General features: G+C 45.2%; 1 protein-coding gene across 1 annotated transcript; it reads left to right on the top strand.

The window, feature by feature from the left end:
• The first annotated feature begins 1,074 nt into the window (after positions 1–1,074).
• NMNAT2 (nicotinamide nucleotide adenylyltransferase 2) lies at positions 1,075–21,205 on the top strand. Its single transcript, XM_078865421.1, has 12 exons — positions 1,075–1,377; positions 1,489–1,598; positions 5,761–5,849; positions 6,777–6,844; positions 6,973–7,051; positions 10,538–10,664; positions 11,423–11,503; positions 13,542–13,586; positions 15,019–15,095; positions 17,236–17,337; positions 17,602–17,669; positions 19,534–21,205. The coding sequence occupies exons 2-12, from the start codon at positions 1,514–1,516 to the stop codon at positions 19,634–19,636; spliced, it is 924 nt and encodes a 307-aa protein (XP_078721547.1). The 5' UTR covers positions 1,075–1,377; positions 1,489–1,513; the 3' UTR covers positions 19,637–21,205.
• Positions 21,206–21,208: the final 3 nt, after the last annotated feature.

The raw sequence follows: 21,208 nt of genomic DNA, 5'->3' as shown, positions 1-21,208 counted from the left end.
GTCAAAACATGAGCAAAATAGCTCACAAGGTTTAATTATATGTTTTTTCTTGACTAATTATGCAGGCAAATTGAATATTCAGCGTGCATTTGCATGCGGCTAGGGAGTGCTACAGTGACAGCTTGCCTGGGCTGGGTGTTTCAGATTGGTTGGCAGAGATGGTGGAACACACTCAGGGGGCAGAGCTGGCTGTAAATCACGGGAATCAAACTCGGAGTGAGTGCACGAGGGGCCCAGCTCTGCACCTTGTTTTGAGCTCCGGGACATCGTAATCAGTAATAGTGAGAATTTCATGTTCGTATTTTGTATTTGATTTCGCATAAAAATTGGAATTAGTATTGTTTCTACGATGTGTTCAAATTATTTGACTCAGTCTCCCTTGAAATAGAAATTTCCAGTCACAGTGGATTCATCACCATCGTCAGCCATGGTCAATCCACTGCTGGATGCATGCCTCCACAAATCGTTGCCATTCCTCGTGGTTTAGCGATGTAGCAATACATCTAGCACCTGAACACGAGCAGATTCTACCGCTCCATCTCCATGACCGACGTCTTCATGGGGGGCCTTCTGTGCAAAAATAGCTTCATCGCTCATCGGATTTTTAACAAGATAAATAAAGATTCTAATTCTGAAGCTTTCCCTAATTTGGCTGCCATACCAACGTTAATCTTGACCACAGGCCATCGTCATCATAATCATCCCTTCAGGCGACGTGTCCTGCCCGGTGCCTACCTCTCTTAAAACTCTCTCCTCAATCACTTGCAACTCTGCAAGTGATTGAACCCAGGACAGGTTTAGAACAAAAAAAAAACACATCGAGACCCAACTGTGTCAGCTCGTGATCAGCCCCACCCTTCCCAACCAACACACACACACACAGGCTCACACGTCTTCTTGGCACTTCTGTCTCTGCAGCGAGCATTGCTGTGACGCGTCTCGACAGACGTGACCCAATCGCCCGTGCTGTTACATTACACGCTGACAATAACCGCTGGGTGTTGACCACCGCATACCGGTGCGGTTGCTCATGTGCGATAATTATTACTTGCGGGCGAATTAGACAAATACACGAATAGCCGAATGCATGCGCGGGGGTGCGTGAGGTCCCTTTAACTGGCTCACGCAGACCCGCCCCGTACACTGACGTGGAATAGCTGCTGTGCCAGGGTCGGCCACTGTTCGCGTCAGGAGCTGTGCACCATCATCCCCCATCGCAGTCGGGCGAGGAGGGCTGGTGGTGCGCTCCGTTATTGTCAGCGACGGCGACTGCTGCTACTGCTCGCGCCCGCGCTCTGTCATAAAGGATTGAACGCTACGATAGCAGTCGGAGGAATTCCGACGCCGGTTGTCTGCAGAATAGGAGGAGCGGGGCGGGTAAGCAGGATTTACAGTAGCGGCTAGATTCCTGCAGTGTTTTCTCGGTTGGTTGTGTTGGTTTTGGCTGGACCCGGAGGAGTGGCCGTTTTTGTGCGGTCGGTATCCAAGGCCTATCATCATCATCAGCAGCATCATGTCCGAGCAGACGAAAACTCACGTGATCTTGCTGGCTTGCGGGAGCTTCAACCCAGTCACCAAAGGCCATCTACAGATGTTCGGTAGGAGCTGATATTCAGTTTTATAATGACCGATCGTACAACACTAACACCCCATCACCGCAGTTTGCTGTTCGCGTTTGGTTGTGCTCCGGTGAATGATGCAACTCATTTTACACGTTGAATTCGGCGCTTTGTGTGCTGGAGTATCGTGAAGTATACACACGTGGTTTAAAATAAGTATCAATCGTAGACCTTCACTCGTTTTAAATCCGAGAAATGCTGATGCGTCGTGTAGTAAGCGATACACTTTTGTTAAAATGTGCTTCGAAATTTTCCTCGCATATTCGTGGTCGCCGACACAGATTTTTCCGCGTCTGTTTAGTCGTATCGCTCCACCCAGGGCTGTTTGGTTTTTAGCTGTTGTAGAACGCGTGGCACTCGTGCTGTTTAATAATGTGACCCGAGTTTGGACTGCTTCCTGATAGATCAAATGCGGAACAGATAGATAGATAGATAGGCGCCTCTGAAATAATACCGTTGGGCTTATGTATTTTCGAACGGCAAATTTAACGCCCGCGGTGTGTGTTCGTGTGGCATCTGCGGGAGCTGTCCATCGACCGCGGTGCTGAAATAATGTTTGCGGCGCCTGTCCTCGGTAAAGCAATGGCAACGGTGATTTTAATGCTCGGTGTGTGTTCGTGTACGTACGTACGTGTGCATGGCACGGTCATTTATGAGATATTTAGGTTTTCTCTATACTGGTGTTATCGCAACGCGCGAGAGACGTCGTGTTCTATTGTCGTGTTCGAGTGCTTTACAAATAATTGCGATTATGTAAATGCCCGTGTGTGTGTGTGTGCGTGTTATAAATGCAATTGCGATTGTTCTTCTCAGTCGCTAATAAATACGGGCATTATTGTGCAGCAATTACACAGCAGAGAAATGTTTATTTTATGTTTCACAACGGAGATGAAATTGAATATAAATGTGAATACGTTACCAGGTTTTTTTTTATTACTGGCGGATTGACGAATGGCTGATGATGATATGTATTGCGTGGTTTTACGTATAAGCCGTTTCTCAACAATATAGCAAAAAATGTGCAGTAATCGAACCAATAGTTGCACAAATATAGTTATTTTGTTACATTTATATTTATTTGTAATTGACCATAGAGGTCCGACCTACACTGGTTTGTTCATTAAACATATACATTGTTAAATTTTTTAAAATCCAGTCAGGGTCTTCTGATAGCAATTATTTTTGCCTTGATCAAACGGCCTTGGTCAAAGCTGGAGAATGTGGAGGAGGAGTTTTGTACACTAAAATTAAGTGCAATAATGTCTTAAATTATTAAACATCCGACCGTAATGTACAATCTGGCAACGAGCTGCTTCCCGGATTTGGAAACGAATACTGAATAAAGTTAACGGGTCTAATTGAATGATTTACCTACAACTGTAGATAAAGAACATTCAAAATGGAAGCCTGTTGAAGAGGGAGGAAAGAGGTTGCCCTCATACAACCAGAGGTCGTACGATACTATTTCCATAAAATCCTATTTAAACTGCTCAGCTAAGTGGCCTTTGCTACGTGATTTATTACCCTTTCGATATGAATCAAGGTGAAGGCACACATCGCTAAAATCGACGCCAGTGTTACAGGAAATTGCATGTTGTGGGAGCAGACGCATGTCTCCCATGGCAACCTAATAATGCCAAGATTGGCTCGTCAAAAGGCTTGAGAACGCGACTCGTTGCCTCTCAATGCGTGCGCGTCCTTGGACTAAAGGCACCTCTGTAACAGATTCTGAGAAATGAGGTGCAGTGGAGCACTCGGATTCCGTGCAGTCATTTGAGCTATTGCTGTGCAATAAAAACAGGTTGGTAATTCACTGCTATTATGCAATTTACTCCTTGGCTGGAGGGGAACTGATCAGTGCACTTAGCAGCATCTGCACTGTGGTTGCCACGGGCGGCACTAAATCTGAATTATCCTTGTAGGAAATAAACAATAGCAAAGACGTGTTGCAACCAATTAAGTCAAATCCCCCAGCCTTATTAATAGTGAAAAGAAATAGTGTAGGCTCACCATTTCCATTGCCTAGCAAGCCATGATTGCCAGTGATTAGTGTCTGTCTAATGGTGCTATTTGTCTCTTAGCCAATGCCAGTGCTGTGGACATCCTAAGGCTTTGTTTTGGAGAAGAGTCAATGGATCTGCAACAGGCTTTGTTTCCTATTCTCCGTGCCAAGCGTAACCAAATACGATGAAGTGAACGGAGCAGATATGAGGTGCAGATTACAAATGCGTGTGCTATTTCTTCCTTTATAGGCAACAAATTTTTTATTTTTTTATTTACTTTCTTTTTTTATTATTATTTTCTATCTACGTGACTTTACCGAAAGAACCAAAGAATATAACTATTTAAATGGAAACTAAGATTTGTAAGTGGGGTTTCTCTGTGCATGCTGCTTTCCTTCTACATTCAAAAACACGCCTTGTAAAGGAACTGGCCAAACATCCAAATGCAGGACCCTCATAAAAAGGGCTTGAGACTTAACGGCCCTTTCCTTGATAAATACATGTCGTTATTATTAGTAGTGGTGGTCCTTTATTTTGTTATCCCGACGGTAATGGGTGAAGGAGCAAAAAACTGGGTGTCAGCTCCCAGCGTGTGAGACGTAACCTTGGGTATATGTCTCTGCAGAACAGACAGTGCAATCACATGCACCAATATGTCATGGACAGGCGATTTGTAATCCACGATAGGAGCCCTTACGCTCGCAGTTGGGAGCACAGTACCCAGTGGCCGAGTGTCGTTGGCATTCAAGGAATTAAATTAGGCCCACCATCTGCCGACTTCCTCTTCAATACCTTGGCACCTGGGCCGGTCCCACACACACACGCGCCCTGGTGCAGTTACACCGCCTGCACACTCGATAGCTCCACCGCTGAACGTACCTAAGACGGTTACGCGAGAAGGGTTCAACAGACAGCACTGGACACGGCGTAGAGTTGTGCTCTTTGAGCTGTGTGTCTCTTGAAGACAGTTCCCATACTGCAATGTATGGCCTGACATTTACAGGAATCAGAGTGATTTGACTGCATTTCGAGATGTGCAAGTGCATAGCCGAAAGAGAACCCTGAAAATGTATGTCGATCCTTACGAAACCAATTATGTAGATTTTTTTTGTTAATCTAAGTTCATGTTGCAGACTTAATTACAGCGGCGATATGCCTTCAGTAAATCCATCATCATCATCAGCGGCCATGATCTAGCCACGACTGGATTAAAGCTGTTGCCGTTCTTCAGGGCCACGTGATGCAACAATCCATCGGGCTCCGACATCACAAGGCGATTTAATCGCTCCATCTCTGCGGCGGCTTCCCTCTCCGACGTGTTTTTCTAGTTTATTCATTTCAGAAATGTGTCATTTATTCACATTAAATGTGTGCGCTCAATTCAGTAACCTTATCTTTTTTTTATCTCACGTGAATATTCATGATATACATTGTGCACTTTTAGACAGTCTCAGCCGCGGCTGGCAACTATATACATAGAACGCTTGTGCTAACATAACACACCAGTTATTAAAAGCCACCTGTGCATCCACGAAACCACTGCTGTGCAGGCCCCCCCCCCCCCCAGGCGAATGCTCAAGCTGCCTTGGTGACTCATCCTCTTATTACACCCGGCTGATCTCTCTCATACCAGGTTTAATTCTCGCAGCTTAGGGCAAAAACGGTGTCAGATTAACGGTATTCTGGGTGCCACAGCGAAGCGGGTTAGAGGGATGGAATATAACGCCTCGTTCAACATCTGTGATGGTGACACAAACGGTTTTTGCAAGCCGCCGGACATCGAGCATTGAGCCTTACGCGGAGTGACAATATTCAAACGTGTGGAAACATTTCTGTTCCACATTTCCTAGATGATTTAAATTTTCCTGATAACATTTATCCCCGCCCCCCCCCCCCTCCCGGCACATCAATGATATCAAACAGGGTTGTTGTGTGCATGTTATTTTTACTTATTACGGTATTGTACTATATTTGAAATTCAAATTAAGTACCAAATGAATCAACAATTTAAGATGATTATGACTTTGTACATGCTTCGCATTGTTTAATACCATAGTAGATACTTTACATATTTCATGAATTTATTTTTAAAGTGACATTTTAAGTGGCCAGACTCGTGAATGATGTGTCGCCCACAGAGGATGCACGGGATTACTTGCACAAGTCCGGCCGCTTTATTGTCATCGGAGGCATCATCTCGCCAGTGCACGATGGCTACAGAAAGCAGGTACGTACACACGCCTCTGAGCCTGCTTCGTTTCTACTGTCAATGGAAAGCAGACCCAAGCTGTACTCGCCCATTTGAGAAAAGGCTTGGCACAGCTCTTTTATTGACCCATCGCTTCAAAGTAATTCATTGGCGCAGCTCCTACCACTCCATGCCCAACATCACTCCCTCTCCCAGCCAAAGGGGAAAGCAATAATACATTTCTGAAATATAGTTTTTTTTTTACGTCTAAATTATGGTAGACAATTCTAAGAATTCCAGCCTTGAAGTTGGACTATAAAATGACCACATGTGCTGTTTCTCAATTGACCACATGATGTCAGGCCTGGTGCTAAGAGAAGCCTGGGTAAGATACGTGGGCATCTCTTATGATAGGGGGGTCAATGCCACCCATTAGACACGAGCCAGACAACTGGGTTGCTCCCAGGTTGGCCCAAAATGGCTACTGTGGGTAAGGGAGCCTGCTTGCCTCGCCTGGACCAGGTCACTTCTCGGTGGTCATGGGAAAGTGGCAGAGACATTTTGGGATTAGCAGAAATGCCATGTGCAGCCGTAACCTTGGGTGACTCGCTTGATATGGTAGACTCTTTGATTCAGTGCTCAAATTACGGGGCATGATTGGAGCACGTTGAGGAAATTTTTACTTGGTTGCTGTGTTTTGGTCAGGTAAATATCAGAGCTGGAAAAATGACTTAAAAATATTAATCTGACTGGCCTGTTTCCTGTTCGTGGTGATTATGTACATTAGTATTTTACACTTATTATTATAATTATAAAAGACGTTAATATTATCAGCATCAACCTCTGAAGTTGACTAATACGATCGTTGCATTATCGACCTCCAGTTAATCACTGTTTTCGTATTAATGTTTGTGATGCTACGGGGAGTTTTGAGTGCCGTTTATGTGTGGCTCTAATTCACGACAGGGCCTCATTTCAAGTCGACATCGACTCAGCATGTGCCAGCTGGCAGTACAGAACTCCGACTGGATCAGGTAATACTGCGGCATCTATCATGTCCTACACATTTGCCGCGTGCTCTTCGCTTGTACATTAACCAGGACTGGAGGAAACACATTTTTCTGAAATTTCTCAACGGCAAAAAAAAAAACTTTCGTTGCAGGGTCGATCCATGGGAATGTTACCAGGAGAAATGGCAGACGACCTGTGACGTTCTGGAACACCACCGAGAGTTAATGAAGGTAAACATGATTTTTGTACTGGTAGGAACCCACTGATTCCACCAGCCCACAGGGGATTATTGTGTCCGTCCATCCGTCGTGCAGGGAGGGGCTGGGTGGGGAGAGGAGGGGCTGGGTGGGGAGGGTGGGACTGGGTGGGGGGTGGGAAGGGTAGGGCTGGGTGAGGAGGGGCTGGTCACCCCGTGGTGCCCTTATAAAACTCAACGTTTAACCTACTCACGCCGGCTTGTGCCCGCCCTCACAGTCGGGCATGTTTGCGGAATACACCACGCCGCCGTTGACCCTGGCCATTGACCGAGCAACCCAACGTTCCTACCAGCTCCCTCCGCAGGAATGTGTTTGGGTTAGGTCAATTTGTCAGGAAGGTCAACTTTTGTCGGGAAGGTCAATAGCGGTTAACCTTTAGATAGACTTTCCCCAGCCATAGGAATGTAGAATGTCCACTATGGTATCGGGGATGAGTACCGCTACATTGCTCATTTGAGCAGGAAATCACTTTTGAATTCTGAGTAACGCTGCCTATCAATCAAATGCAAATGCCATGCAAAAAAATAACAATTAATTTAACATGTAAATTAGAACTCATTGTGTCGTCCGACACTCTGTAATGCCATTCACGGAAACATAAGCAGAATATTCAAACATCCTCAGCAATAAATTGTACAACACTGCAATCGTAAATAACGACGAACAAGTGTTGAATGACACTATTCAGTGGGGACTGTTAACAGCAGGAATAACAAGACACCTTCATCCTGAGAAAATTATTCAGACAAATGCGTTGTCGGTGAACATCGCACCCTCTCACACCAACTACTGCGCTGCCAAATGTAATCATGCACAGCCGTATTCCCCGTATAGTACTATGATTTACGTATAAACATAGGGATATCAAATATTTTTTATTTAAAGCTTTCGTGACTGCAGGGATTCATATTCTTGGTTCTTTCGGTAAAGTCACGTAGAAGGGAAACAATAAAAGAATGAAAATATAAAACAATAAAAAAAAAGTTTTCTATTTTCATTATTTTGTTGTTTCCCTTTTACGTGACTTTACCGAAAGAACCAAGAATATTATATCAAATATGTTTTAAAGAATTACGAGTAACATATTCCCGAGTATTTACAGATCGTCTACGATTATGATCTGGCACAGAAACACAAGCTGGGTCAACATAAATGACGACGTCGTACACACTACAGCACGCACGTTAGACGACTGGGAATCTTTAACATTGCGGATTTGGCGTTGAAGGGAAACCCCCCCCCACCCCCCACCTGGATGGAAGTAACGAGTAAGTGCTCGAGTGGGCTCGGGAGGAGAGAGGCGCGATTGCAATATTTCCTCGCAGACGTATTGGCAGAGGGGAAGGCTTCTTTCTGGTTGTTGGGGAAAAGGGCCAAGAGCTCGAAAAAAGAAAGGCACTGTTCGATGACTTGAAGAAAAGGGGATCCATACAACAAGAGGAAGAGGGCGCAGTCAGATGAGAGAAGATGGAGGCAACTTTAACCAAGAGGCTGGCCTTGGGCAGAGACCGCTAGATCGGCATTTGTTGATTCTGCAGTGCGAGGCTTGTAACGGAGGCCGTCAACCCATACGGTTTAGCCGTATTCTTGTGCAGGGAAATTGCGTTTTAAGGTCCATACGGCGTACAGCCGTTTCAATACGGGCAACAAAAAATTGTCTATTTGTTTGTGTTTCTCCCTTGTGATGGGACTTTGTAGGATGAACGTTGAGACCAATAAGGTCTGAATTGGTCTGTAATAAGGTGGTTGACAAGTATGTGTATGTGTGCTAACAGCACTTGCCCCAACAGCCTATCAAAGCTATAACGGGAATATTTGTTTTTGTCTTTTGTACATGTAAATGGGTAGCGGTAGTCCAGTGCTTAGAGCACTGCGCTTACAAACGCGGTTACCCGAGTTCGATTACCATTCACTACCGATAACAGTGGCGGATATTTCCACTCGTTCTGGGCCTCCCCCAGGTCAACGAAGCCTTAATTGAGCACCTGCTGCAATGTGTAACACATCAGCACCTACCCCCTGTGTGCCCTGCCGGTCTTCATAGGCGCTCGCTAACAGCACTTGCCCCAACGGTCTGTTCAAGGCTACACAGGGGATCTTAGGCTATGTGCATGAAAATTTATTCTGCATTGTTGCCCAACTATTTGCAAAAAAGGGAGTCACCTTTCTACTAATTACAGAAAGCCCCACGAAGTTAATTTTTATTTGATTCTTGAGGTCACAGTTCACGCCTCTGATGCTAAGCGTGTAAAAAGTTATATTCTTTGGTTCTTTTGGTAAAGTCACATCGATAGAATTTTTTTTTATCATTAAATAAAAAATAAAACATTTAAGCAAAAAACCCACGACGTTTCGATCGCAACACAAGCGGTCTTCATCACGCGGAAAGAAAATAGTTTTTAGTCAAAAGTGTAAAAAATTATTCCGATTTTTGAATTCGTTACCCAATGGGTTCGTTACATTAATCACAATGTAAAATATATATTCATTAATTAATCACCGTGAATTGGGGTAATTCATTGAATTACGAGGGGGACGAATCATTAAGCCCGTAATTTGAACGAACAGATGAAGTCCACCCGTGCACGTTAATCTTCTTAAACCCCTGTGGCAATGGGAACATCCTCCGGTGCATCTCTTTTCTTTTTAAATCACACTACCAAACGAAACTAAATGGGCAAGATTAAAGCCAAACGACAATCGCCCGATGAAACACCAAGCTTGTCTCCCAAGGACGCACCGAACGAACTCCGCAGAACCAAAAACAATTCAAGGTGTTCATCTTCTTGGTTCTTTCGGTACGGCTGCTTGCGTTGTGGCCGAAACGTCGTGAGAATTATTTTATTATGTTTTTTTATTATTATTTTTTTTCCAATGTACGTGACTTTACCGAAAGAACCAAGAAGATGAATCCCTGCAGTCACGAAAGCTTTAAATCGAAATTCAAGGTGTGCCAAAACACTCGAGGTGCCCTTTCACCGCACCCATCCCTGGGACGTGGGCGAACTATGAACGGTTCACAGCGTTGAGGCCGATGACGACGACGACGACGGTGAATAATTGATTTTTTACCCTTCTATCTGGCAACAAAACTGACACCTTTTTACAAGGAGTCATGTTTGCATAGACCGCAATACCTGCAGTCATAATACAAACACGTGCGCCTTTTGGCGTCGTCTGGTCCAACCCATGTGAGACTAGGCTCTAAGGAAAGCTGTCTCGGGTGTGGACCAATCAACTTCAAGGACAGTGCACATTATCAGAGTTATGTTCTTTTGTTTGGATTATGACTGCAGGTATTGCGGTCTATGCAAACACGACTCCTTGTAAAAAGGTGTCAGTTTTGTTGCCAGATAGAAGCGTAAAAAATCAATTATCATATTTTTACTGGCAAATGAGGTTCCCATAGTGACGACGGTGAACTTGCGCTGACGACGCGTCTGGTGTGCGCGCGCACAGCGTGTGACCGGATGCATCCTCTCCAACGTGAACTCCCCGTCGTCTCCCGTCATCAAGCAGCCGCACAACGAGACGCGCCCAGCCACGCAGGACGACAATTCGCTGCCGCTACAGAAGTCGACGCCCGGTAACGCCCGAATCGCTTCGCTTTGAAGTTCGCTCGACGAAATCTGCATCTTCTTCTTGGTTCTTTCGGTAAAGTCACGTAGAATGGGAAAAAAAACATAATAAATTTTTTATGTCATAATAAAATAATAATGTTTTATTTTTATTCTTTTATTATTTCCATTCTACGTGACTTTACCGAAAGAACCAAGAAGATGAATTCCTGCAGTCACGAAAGCTTGAAATCGAAAAATCTGCATCTTTTTGTGTTTGTTTTGTTGCAGAGACAACTTTTGTGAATCCACCTCTGGATGACGGCCCTCCCCTCCCTCCTCCCCCACCCTTACGCCATGTGTGTCGTCGGGGGGGGGGGGGGGGGTCGTTTGACCATACTTCACCGTGCTGGTGGCGGCCGGTTTGTGAAGGCGATGGGCGTAAATGTGGGAGCATAGAAGTGCGGTGCGGTTATGACCTTTGCTGCAATGCTCTGTGCCGCCTGCCGCCGCAGCATTGGATTGCGTCAATAAATGGCGTTTGCTTCCCCAGGAAAGCCTCACTTTAAGACCATTTTTCTCAGGATGGCCCTCCATTGGAATGTTTGGCCAACTCCAACGGTTTGGTGGTGAGGCCCTCATCCGTCAGTAGATCGACACACGAGCTGTGTGTGTACATGTAAATCAAAACTACCCCCCAAGAACCTAGACGGCGATTTGCCAGTCCTTCATCTGTGCGTGTGTGCGTGCGCGTGCGTGTCTGCTCCTTTGTCTACGTGCCTGCAAGGAAAACTGATCAGCAAGTTTGGGGAGAGCATCGGCAAGGTGTGCTGCCTTCGTCCCAAAGCTGATCTCTTTCCGTACATCGGTAAGCAGGGTTCATGGCGGCGCTCGCACGTTTTACGTTTCTTTTTCTCGTCGATTCCCTCCGGTGGAGATGCGCTGGGACCGTTTTTCTCACGGCCCCCGCGCTAATTGTCTCCGCAGTGGCACGCGAAACAACGACCGATCGCCTGCGATCTCTGCCTGACCACACGAGTTCGTAACGGGACCGTTGCGCGCCGAGAGCTTTGTTCCTTGCATGTAAACCCCTCACCCCCCGCACCCCCCCCCAACTCGCGATTCCACCCTCCTGAAACCGATTCGATCATTTATTACCACTTGGGGGGGGGGTGTGGTCACGAATCGATTCAAAATCAATTATCTAACGGTGCAATGTGTTGATGCATCTCATCTGCGCAGGGGTTTGTTGGCTCGAGGAGTTAAATGTCACACTGGAATATAATTTCCACGTAAATAGCATAAAGTATACAGAATTAATTCTTATACTGTACGCTCAATTCGATGCAAATGTTGTGAGCTTAAGAATTATTTTATTGGCTGAATTGTTACTTTTTTACACGCCTATACTTTATAGTGAGACAGTTGGTGAAAGTGGCATCATATGATTAGTAGGGGCAATGCTCCTGCCTGGGAAATTATGCTCATGACTTTTAACACGATGAAGCGGGGTGGGGGGGGGGGAGCGGTGGCACGGTGGTTAGCACACTGGGCTATGAACCTTGCCACTCGAGTTTGATTCTCGGCCACGGCTAACATCGGTGGCGAGCGATATCAGAACCGGTCCTTCGTCCCTCACGGACTTCACCAACTCACACTGACCCAACGTGATGAAATACCGGCCAAACAGCACCCGTAACCGACACGGCACGGGGAGACCTTCATCCAGCAGTGGATTTACAAAGGGCCGTAAATGATCCATGACTCTAGTTATTCTTGTTAACGTGGTGAACGAAGGAGCGGTGATGAAATATAGTTGCGGTGTTTCTCGATAGGACGCTAAACCCCAGATCCCTGTCAGCCACGTGAAAGTTTAATGAACCCCCTTGAATAGGAGAGCGGCGTTAATCACGGCTGTCTTGGCGAGGTTCCCAATAGGATTTCCAGTTCAATAAGATCTCTTGTCTGGAAAAATGGCCCCTGCAAGCCCCCCCTGCAAACGGCTAATTCACGAAGTAAATTCTCCTCCCGCGGGGACCGGGCCGCCTCGTAAAGGCAACCACACGAAACGCGGTGGACGCGCCGTGCATAAATACGTTTCAAATTAACTGCGGCAAATGTTGGAAATAAATCAGTGAGATTGCAACAGCGCGCACGAGGGAAAACCTGCCACTGGGGAGGAGATGGAGCGGCGAAATCCGCTCGTGTGCAGGTGCTTGGCGGATTTACGACAGCGACAGCTTGGTAAGGCCTTCATCCAGCAGCGGATTGATTGATCATGGTTGATGATGATCTAAGAAAAATCAAAAGATGTATTTAATTGAGCGTACGTATTTAATGTTAATGATACCTTCAATAAAACATGAAGGAAATACGCCTGAAAGGACATCCACCGGAGAAATGGAGCGATGACATGAGGCCATGCGGAGGTGCTAGGTGGATTGTTACAGTGCAGGGATCACAAGAGATGGTGACAGAGATAGAGGAGGCTTTCATCCAGAAGTGAAATGATCATCGCTGATAATGACAATGATGAAATAGTAGGACATGAAAAGAAAGTTTAAACTTTCTGAGAAAATTGGTACCAAAAATAAATTTCACGACCGCAATCTAACAGCGCAGTACAGTGATAGTCGCCCTTGGAGCATATATTACATATCCTTTTGGATGAAATCCCAGTCACTCTGATTTCAATGCTTTAAGAGTGATTTGTCCTATAAAAAACACGAGTGAAATTCAAGCTAAATATTGATTGATTAACGGAAATGAGCCCGACCAGAATTAGTTTAGCATGATCAATCCAACGGCCGTTTTCTTAAGCATTTGCACAAATCGTTATTAGGCCCCGAACTTGCTGAAGTGTTTCAATTGCAAATATTTCTTGTTGTTGTTGTTATTTGTTTCAGACGAGAATGCCAACCTTGGCAACAGTGTTCGATATGAAGAGATTGGTGAGTGTGATTCACGGTATGGGTGGTAAAGGATCTATTATACTCTGCATTATCGTCAGGGTGACATGCATTAAAATTACGGCTTAGTTTCTCACCCGCTGCCAAGCTGGCATGGACTATAAATTATTGACGTAGGGCCTTGAGTAGGGGTCATTGGCATAAGGCACTGCCACTAGACTACAATCCACGCTTCTCTATAATAATCCTACATCATTGTACCCTATGCTCCAAGTTTCGGACAAAATAAGGCGAGCTGCATGTGGCGTGCCAAAATAATTTCTGGCACGGTGTTTATCTGCTCCGGCTGAAATTAAGCACCGATTAACATTGAAATCGAATGATAATTTGTCAAGCGTGTAGCAATTTAACTTTTCACACCTGGGGCCGGGCGGTGGTTAGCGCAACTGAGAAATGAACCCGGTCAGTTTAATTCCCAGCCACAGCTGACACCAAAGCCGGTCATATGCCACCATTTAGTCACCAGCCTGGTGAAGTACGGTCAAACCACCCTCTTGGCCTTCACGCAATTGGGAGACCTTCATCCAGCAGTCAATTGGCAAAGGGCTGTAAGTTATTTATTCTTTACATTATTAATTATTAATAACCACCTCTTTCCGCCATGGCATTAAACAAAGATGTGTACAATCAAGGCCAAACAAAGGGAATGAATAATGATAATTAGCCATACCAACATCAGGCTGCAGGCAGTAACAAAATATTTTAAAAAATCAATAATGACATGTTTGTAATCGTGCAAAGGTCATTAATGTTTACTGCAAAAAAAAAACAATGTGGTCGTGCCACATTATTCACACTGGCTCAGAAAAATAGGAAAGCTTTATTCTAATGTGTTTTTTTTAATTAAGGCCAAAAGTCTAATTGAACCAATACCTGCCGGGGAGTGATTCAACACTGTCGACCCACGGTAAATGTCATTATTTGGTCGCAACATCCCAGTGGCTTTCAGAAAGGCCATCCTCGAGCCCCAAAGCTTTGTGAAAAAAAACATTTTCAGTAAAAAAAAAATATTCTAACTTCATACTCGACTCATAATACAGGAAAACTAAACTTTTTATTTTACCAGGTAAGGCCCACTGAGCTATATATCTCTTTTCAGAAGTGACTGGGCCACAAATGATAGCTCAACGAAGTGGTTTATCACGTGGAAATGTATAGCAGCCAAGGGAAGTGTTACCTGAGTTAGTTGGGCATGGCTGGCAGAAAAGTAGGCCAGGCCAATGCCAGATTTGAGGCCACTCACTGGGCAGGTGCTGGTGATTTAGTGGGCGTGGTTATGCACAAGTAGGCGAGGCTGACAGAGGGATAGGGCTATCAAGCTCGCCATGCGTCCTGGTTGAGCCTCCCATAAATGTAGGAGCCTGAGTGGGGAGACCAGGCAAGCGAGATGTCCTGTGGGTGTGTCTGTGCGCAGAGCTGCGGATCATGCTGCTGTGTGGGAGTGACCTCCTTGAGTCCTTCAGCATCCCCGGCCTCTGGAATGACGATGACGTGAGTCACATTCACACCACTCTTGCCAGCTCCTCGTCTCATTTTACTCCTCGATCTGTCGTGTTCCACCTTACTCGATCCAAAATAACAAGTAACATCCCTTGAGTGAGACAGCTGAGTGGCGAATGCTGCTTCTGCCAAACTCTAAACCCGATTTTCCCCTAATCCCCCCCCCCCCAATGATTTATTAAGTTATTTATTTTTCCGCTTGCACAGCTTATATCCTTAGTTTAAAATCTGGGTCGGGTTCTCTGATTAAACCAGGTTCTCAAACGCAGTGAGTTGATTGTCTCAGTCTGGCCATGAATTACTGCACGCAAAAAAAAGGACATTAGCTTTGTTTTTTTATTTCAATTAATTCCAGCTCTGAGGATTAAAATATCCGATTGACTGCGATGTGATGAGCATTACTCCCTACAACAGCGTGTGTGGGAAAGTGCGACCTCTCTGCAACATCACCTGCAGCGATATTCATGAGCAGTTCTCAAAAGCTCTGCTTCTGCAGGCTGATATCTAACACGCAGAGAGATGCACTGCACTGTGATCACTTCCGAAGTGGAGATCGCATGCCCAGTTCGGTGGCTGCACATTTTCATTGATTTAACGATAGTGTCATGAAAGTAGAGCCTACATGGGCTGTGAGTGGACGAGTGAACACGGGAGGTCATGACAGGGGAGTCAGTTGTGAGTGCAAAGGGACTGGTGGCTACGGGAACGAGCGAGAAGGGAGCGCGGTCAGGTGACAGAAGGGGACGGTGGAGTCTGCAGGTACAGCCAGCGCCCAGAGTCTGCGAGAATGATCTAGAAGGGGGGCGTGGCCTCGGTTGGTATATAAGGGAGGAGCGTGGGAGACTCGGGGCTGTTGCAGTGGGGGTCTCCGCCTGATGTCAAGTGAACGTGTCTTCAAAAAAACGCCATCTCAAGAGAAAGTGTGTCAAGTCGTCATTACAATAGTTGCTAATAATAGTTGCCAGTGGACTTGGGTGTCGGGATGCACACAATGGACGTGGAGGCAGCTTCGTCCATTTAAGTTTTTGAATTCTTCTCAAACTCCAACTCAAAACTTGCACACGAGAAGTGTCGCAGCTCGGTCCCTCCATTCATATCGGCGCAGTGGGAAGCCGCTGGGGTTATGCACGTTTAAATCTAGATTGAAAGCTCATTTATTGAGAATCGCTTTTTGTGTTTAGTTTGTCATCCTTCGCCTGTACCTCCGATTAGCGCGGTTGGCTACGTATGGCGCGAAAAAAGTTCAACATACAATTTACTATTTTGTTTTTACCAGGTAAGGCCTTATACTGAGCTCTTTTTCAGAAGCGACCTGGCCACAAGTGATAGCTCAACGAAGTGGCTCATCACGTGGAAATTTATAGCAGCCAAATACTCGAAACGCGTGTTGACGTTGATTCTAAATGTGGAGGGGAAAACCGGAGGGCCCGGAGAAAAATTAATACGACCACGGGGAGAAGCGTACAAACTCCAAATACACAGCAGCAGGCGTCAGGGTCGGGCCCACGTTTCCGTGTACATATGACATACATGTGACATACATATGACATACACATGGCATACAGAAGCGTGCTCCGTCCATCATGGCTCCCCACTGGCACTGACTGGTTCCTCTACCGGTCCCCAAGGCAGTCACAGTAAAACATCAACACCTATTCTTTCCCGCCACAAATTCTATTGTCTCTTTTACAGACTCCCCCCCCCCACCCCCCTTATTTACCGAAATGGATGCTGCGTCTCATGTAAACAAAATACCAAAAAAAAATTAACCCGTAAAAACTAAGTTTTGCACTATAAATCCTTTATATGCGTGGCGGCTAGAGTCCTCTCGTCCTCTGGCTTGAGATGGCTGCCACCTATGGGTCAGATGATTGCCTGCCACCATTAAGCAATTGGTAATTACATATAAAAAATTTTTCCTAAAAAGTGTCAAATTTTGGAAAAAAAAATTTCACGAAAATTAATTGTCACGCACAACGAGTCTGTGTGGAAGAATATCAGCTCGATTAGATCACGGGGAGTGGGTAAAAAAACGACCGAAAGATTTGCACCGTCGTAAGCGCGCAAGCAAGCAAGCAAGTGAACTTAATATAAAGGATTTAAAAACCACCGTGCCGTTCTCGTGTCGCAGCTGAAAGTGATCCTGGCGGAGTTCGGAGTCGTTTGCGTGCCCCGGGACTGCGCCGACTCAGAACGCATCATCCGACGATCCCGCCACCTTCTCAAGTTCAAGGTCAGACCGCGGCGGTGCTCTCAAGGTCAAGGGTCAGACCACATGGTTGGCACTCTCGTGAATATTTAATTGGCTAAATGTGCCGAGTGCTTGCTGTTACAAAAAAAAAATTCCGCAGGCAGGACGTAAAACAAAAAGGTTGCAATTAGTCTTCTCTCAGCTATTGATTTTTATTTCTTGAGTGGTGGTTTTATTTTGAAACACCGGAAATTCTCGTGCCATAATAATAAAAAAGGCGACGATAAAATGTGTTGCTTTGTACAGAAAAACATAAACGTCGTCAACGATGCAGTGGATGGACCAACGGCGCACATAAGCTCAACTAAAAGCAGGTAAGAAGAACCAACGCAAATATCTGTCTCTACAGCATCCAGTAGTGTCTGGTAAAATAAACAACATAGAGTCAGTGGCTACGTTGCGCGAAACTACTTTGTAAGCAGAGGGCAGTGGAGAAAAATCTGTAACATGCCTGTGACCAAATCACCCAGTGTGTGTATATATACTGGAGCTGAACGATTAATCGATTTCAAATCGAAAGCGCAATTTGAAACAATGCGATTAGCAAATTGTAAAGGATGCGATTTTTTTTGCGATTTGAAAAGTCCTACTATTACTTTCTTATTGGAATTATGGGAAAAAATATTATAACTTTATATATTTAACTTAACAATTGTTCTATGTTTAATTGTTCTATTTCAATTAAAACATTATAATAAATACATGTTGGAAGCAATTCATATATTTTAAGTTCTCATCCTTGAATTAGAATATATAGAGCAGTTCATGTTTTGATGGTATCATGTGGTAATGCTCCATCACACGTTTTAAATCTATTACACAGTGAATATTGATCTGAAGCTTGACTTTTAAAAAAATAATCGCAAATCAAATCGCAATGTCTGAAAAATCGCAATTAGATATTTTCCCCAAATCGTTCATTCCTAGTTTGTGCCCGATCTTGTGAGATCTCAGAAGCTAAGCAGGCTTTCGGATGGATGATGCAAAGGATGGTGACCGAGCACCATTCGCAAACAGGATGTCACGGGGCTAGCGAGCAGCAGGGGGCAGTGCAGCTGCACTACACCGTTCTGTTACGCTCCCCTGCCTTCAACCACACCGCCCAGCGTGGTGAAGTATGGTCAAATAACTACCATGGAAGGCACCCGGGTGTGGAGAGGCTCTCATCCAGCAGTGGATTGACGTAAGGGCTGTACATTTTAAAATGGAAGACTGGAATTGAATACCAATACTGGACTGTGTACGGCAAGGCCGTAGCCATGGAGACCCTCTGGAAGATTTGCCCCCCCCCCCCAGAAAAAAAATCTAAATTTGAAAACAAATTTCCTGCCTAAAATATTAAAAAATCCACTAACACATAGGATGGACTTTCTATTGATTTTTTACAAAAATGTCTAATAGTGTATTGTAATACATTTCTGTTTTTTTATTTGACCTTTTCTTCTTTCATTGTATGTAATGGCAGAGATTAGGGATTAATAAAGTACAACCATAACCACAATCATATAAACAGAAATCTATTTCATATCAATATATTGGGGGGGGGGGGGGGGGCCTTGGTGTACGGTGTTGAACGAAAGCAGATCCTGTAGTGGCATTTTGCAAAGGCTTCTTGTAATGGGGGTGACACCTTTGCGGAATGGTAAGAGCAATGCTACCAGGCTCTCTTATTGATATTACACTCACGTCGTTTTCAATATCCCCTTTAGTCAACGTGTTGACTACAGAGACTCTGTCTTCTTCTTGGTTCTTTCGGTAAAGTCACGTAGAAGGGAAGTAATAAAATAATAAAAATAAAACATAATAAAGACGGCTGCTTGCGTTGTAGCCGAAACGTCGTGAGAATTATTTTATTTTATTATGTTTTATTTTTATTATTGTATTACTTCCCTTCTACGTGACTTTACCGAAAGAACCAAGAAGATGAATCCCTGCAGTCACGAAAGCTTTAAATCGAGACTCTGTCTTCTCGACAGACCTGTTCTTCACCTGAGGACGGCTGCTTGCGTTGTGGCCGAAACGAATTATTTGATTGGTTTATTTTTTTTATTCTATTATTATTTCCATTCTACGTGACTTTACCGAAAGAACCAAGAAGATGCATATGCACATCCGTTGCTTTTGCCATTGAGCATCTTCTATCGCCCTGAACTCTGCCAACCTCTCCCACCCCCGCAGGCTCGCGTTGCAGAAGGGAGACGGCCGAGTGAGCGAGTACCTTTCTCAGCCAGTCATCGACTATATCCTGCAACACCAGCTCTACATCAACACGTCCGGCTAAGAAGTCATGCCCCCCATCTCTCTCTCTCTCTCTGTCCGCCGTGTATCGACGGCTTTGTCGGGAGCCCCCCATTTTTATTGTTTGACCTTGGCTCATCTTTCACGCCTACCGCTGCTGCTTCGTTACGGCGTCGGCCTGAGCGGGACGCTTGATTGCTGCTGCTCGCCACGGGAGAGGTTTGCCGTAGCTGGGGTTGCATTTGCCACGTTGTGATGTTGTATCGGGAGGGAGCGTGGAATCGGAGGGGTTTGTCTTCTTCTTTCTCTCTCTCTGGAGCAAAGAACAAAAATATGAGATTGTGCAAAAATGCTTGTGGGCTTCCGCAGAGCGCACCGTAGTTGTTTTAGATGTTGAGCAGAATATGAGCCGATTTAGTTTGTTGCAAAACCCATTTGAAGGTTGAGTATTGGGGAAGGTTTCATGCCATCATAGCATTCAGTACGTCATCACATGCCCTTCGTGCTCACATGGCATTTGCCAGGCACAGCAGCAGCAGCAGTATTGCTTTTGGAGCGTGTACCGATTTAATGGTCGATGGTCTCATGTGAAAGACTGTACGCCTGTAGCGGCGAGTTTAGCATTCATGCCAAATCTGCATGCGCCTGACAAAAATGCACAGGGGGGGTGGGAAAATCTTTAAACAAAAAAGGTGGTATTGTAAAATGTTGCACAAACGCGAGGTGACCGATTGAGAGGCAAAACGTTGCCTCGACGCGACCTCGGGTTGCCAATATTTTTGGCAAGCGCGCGGTGTGTGTGCACGGTCACCCTCGTCCGCTACAGTTGTGCCCCTTCGGCAACAACACAAAACAACAAACTACTTTTGGCCATCCTGAAGCCACCAAGGAGGTGGGGGAAGCCGATCGCGGCTGCGGGGAACTTTTCACAGCAAAAAAAGCCGCTCACGATTTTCGCCGTGCACGATACACCCCCCCCGCCCTCCATGAATTCATCATAAGAGCCATGGACAAAGGGGGCCTTGCCGTTTCCGTGGCCCACGGTTTACCAACTCACCAAATTTTCTCAACCCGTTGGTTTGTGGTGCAAGGGGCAGTTTTATTTCACAGCTGACGTTTACTTTGCCGTAGTATTTTTTGACTGCATGGATTCATCTTCTTGGTTCTTTCGGTAAAGTCACGTAGAATGGAAATAATAAAATAATAAAAATAAAACAGACCGTCTTCTCGACAGACCTGTTCTCCACCTGAGGACGGCTGCTTGCGTTGTGGCCGAAACGTCGTGAGAATGATTTTATTATGTTTTTTTTTTAATTTCCATTCTACGTGACTTTACCGAAAGCACCAAGATTTGCCGTAGTAGTTTACTTTTTCGAACACGCGCTCGTCGCGAGCCTGCGGACGTGGCTGTGCGTTTATCGCGAACGACTCGACAGAAGCTTTGTCCTTTGTGGTCCTTGTGGTCGTGGCGGTCTTGAAGACATTTTTTTATTCACACTTAAATCAATCGAAATGCCTTCAATTCTAGAAGTGCTTTTAATGTAATGCTGGCATAGCTTTAAAAGTAAGAAAAAAATGCTCAAACGCTGAATATAGAGACACAGTACATGTATAT

This window comes from Lampetra fluviatilis, chromosome 20 (assembly GCF_964198595.1).
Source record: "Lampetra fluviatilis chromosome 20, kcLamFluv1.1, whole genome shotgun sequence".
Classification (NCBI taxonomy): Eukaryota; Metazoa; Chordata; class Hyperoartia; order Petromyzontiformes; family Petromyzontidae; genus Lampetra; species Lampetra fluviatilis.
This window is presented reverse-complemented; position numbering and strand designations above follow the sequence as displayed.

Coding starts and splice junctions, on each gene's coding strand:
- NMNAT2 (XM_078865421.1), top strand. CDS start 1,514: ATGTCCGAGCAGACGAAAACTCACGTGATCTTGCTGGCTTGCGGGAGC. Junction 7,052..10,537: donor ACCACCGAGAGTTAATGAAG/GTAAACATGATT, acceptor GCGCGCGCACAG/CGTGTGACCGGATGCATCCT. Junction 15,096..17,235: donor GCCTCTGGAATGACGATGAC/GTGAGTCACATT, acceptor CTCGTGTCGCAG/CTGAAAGTGATCCTGGCGGA.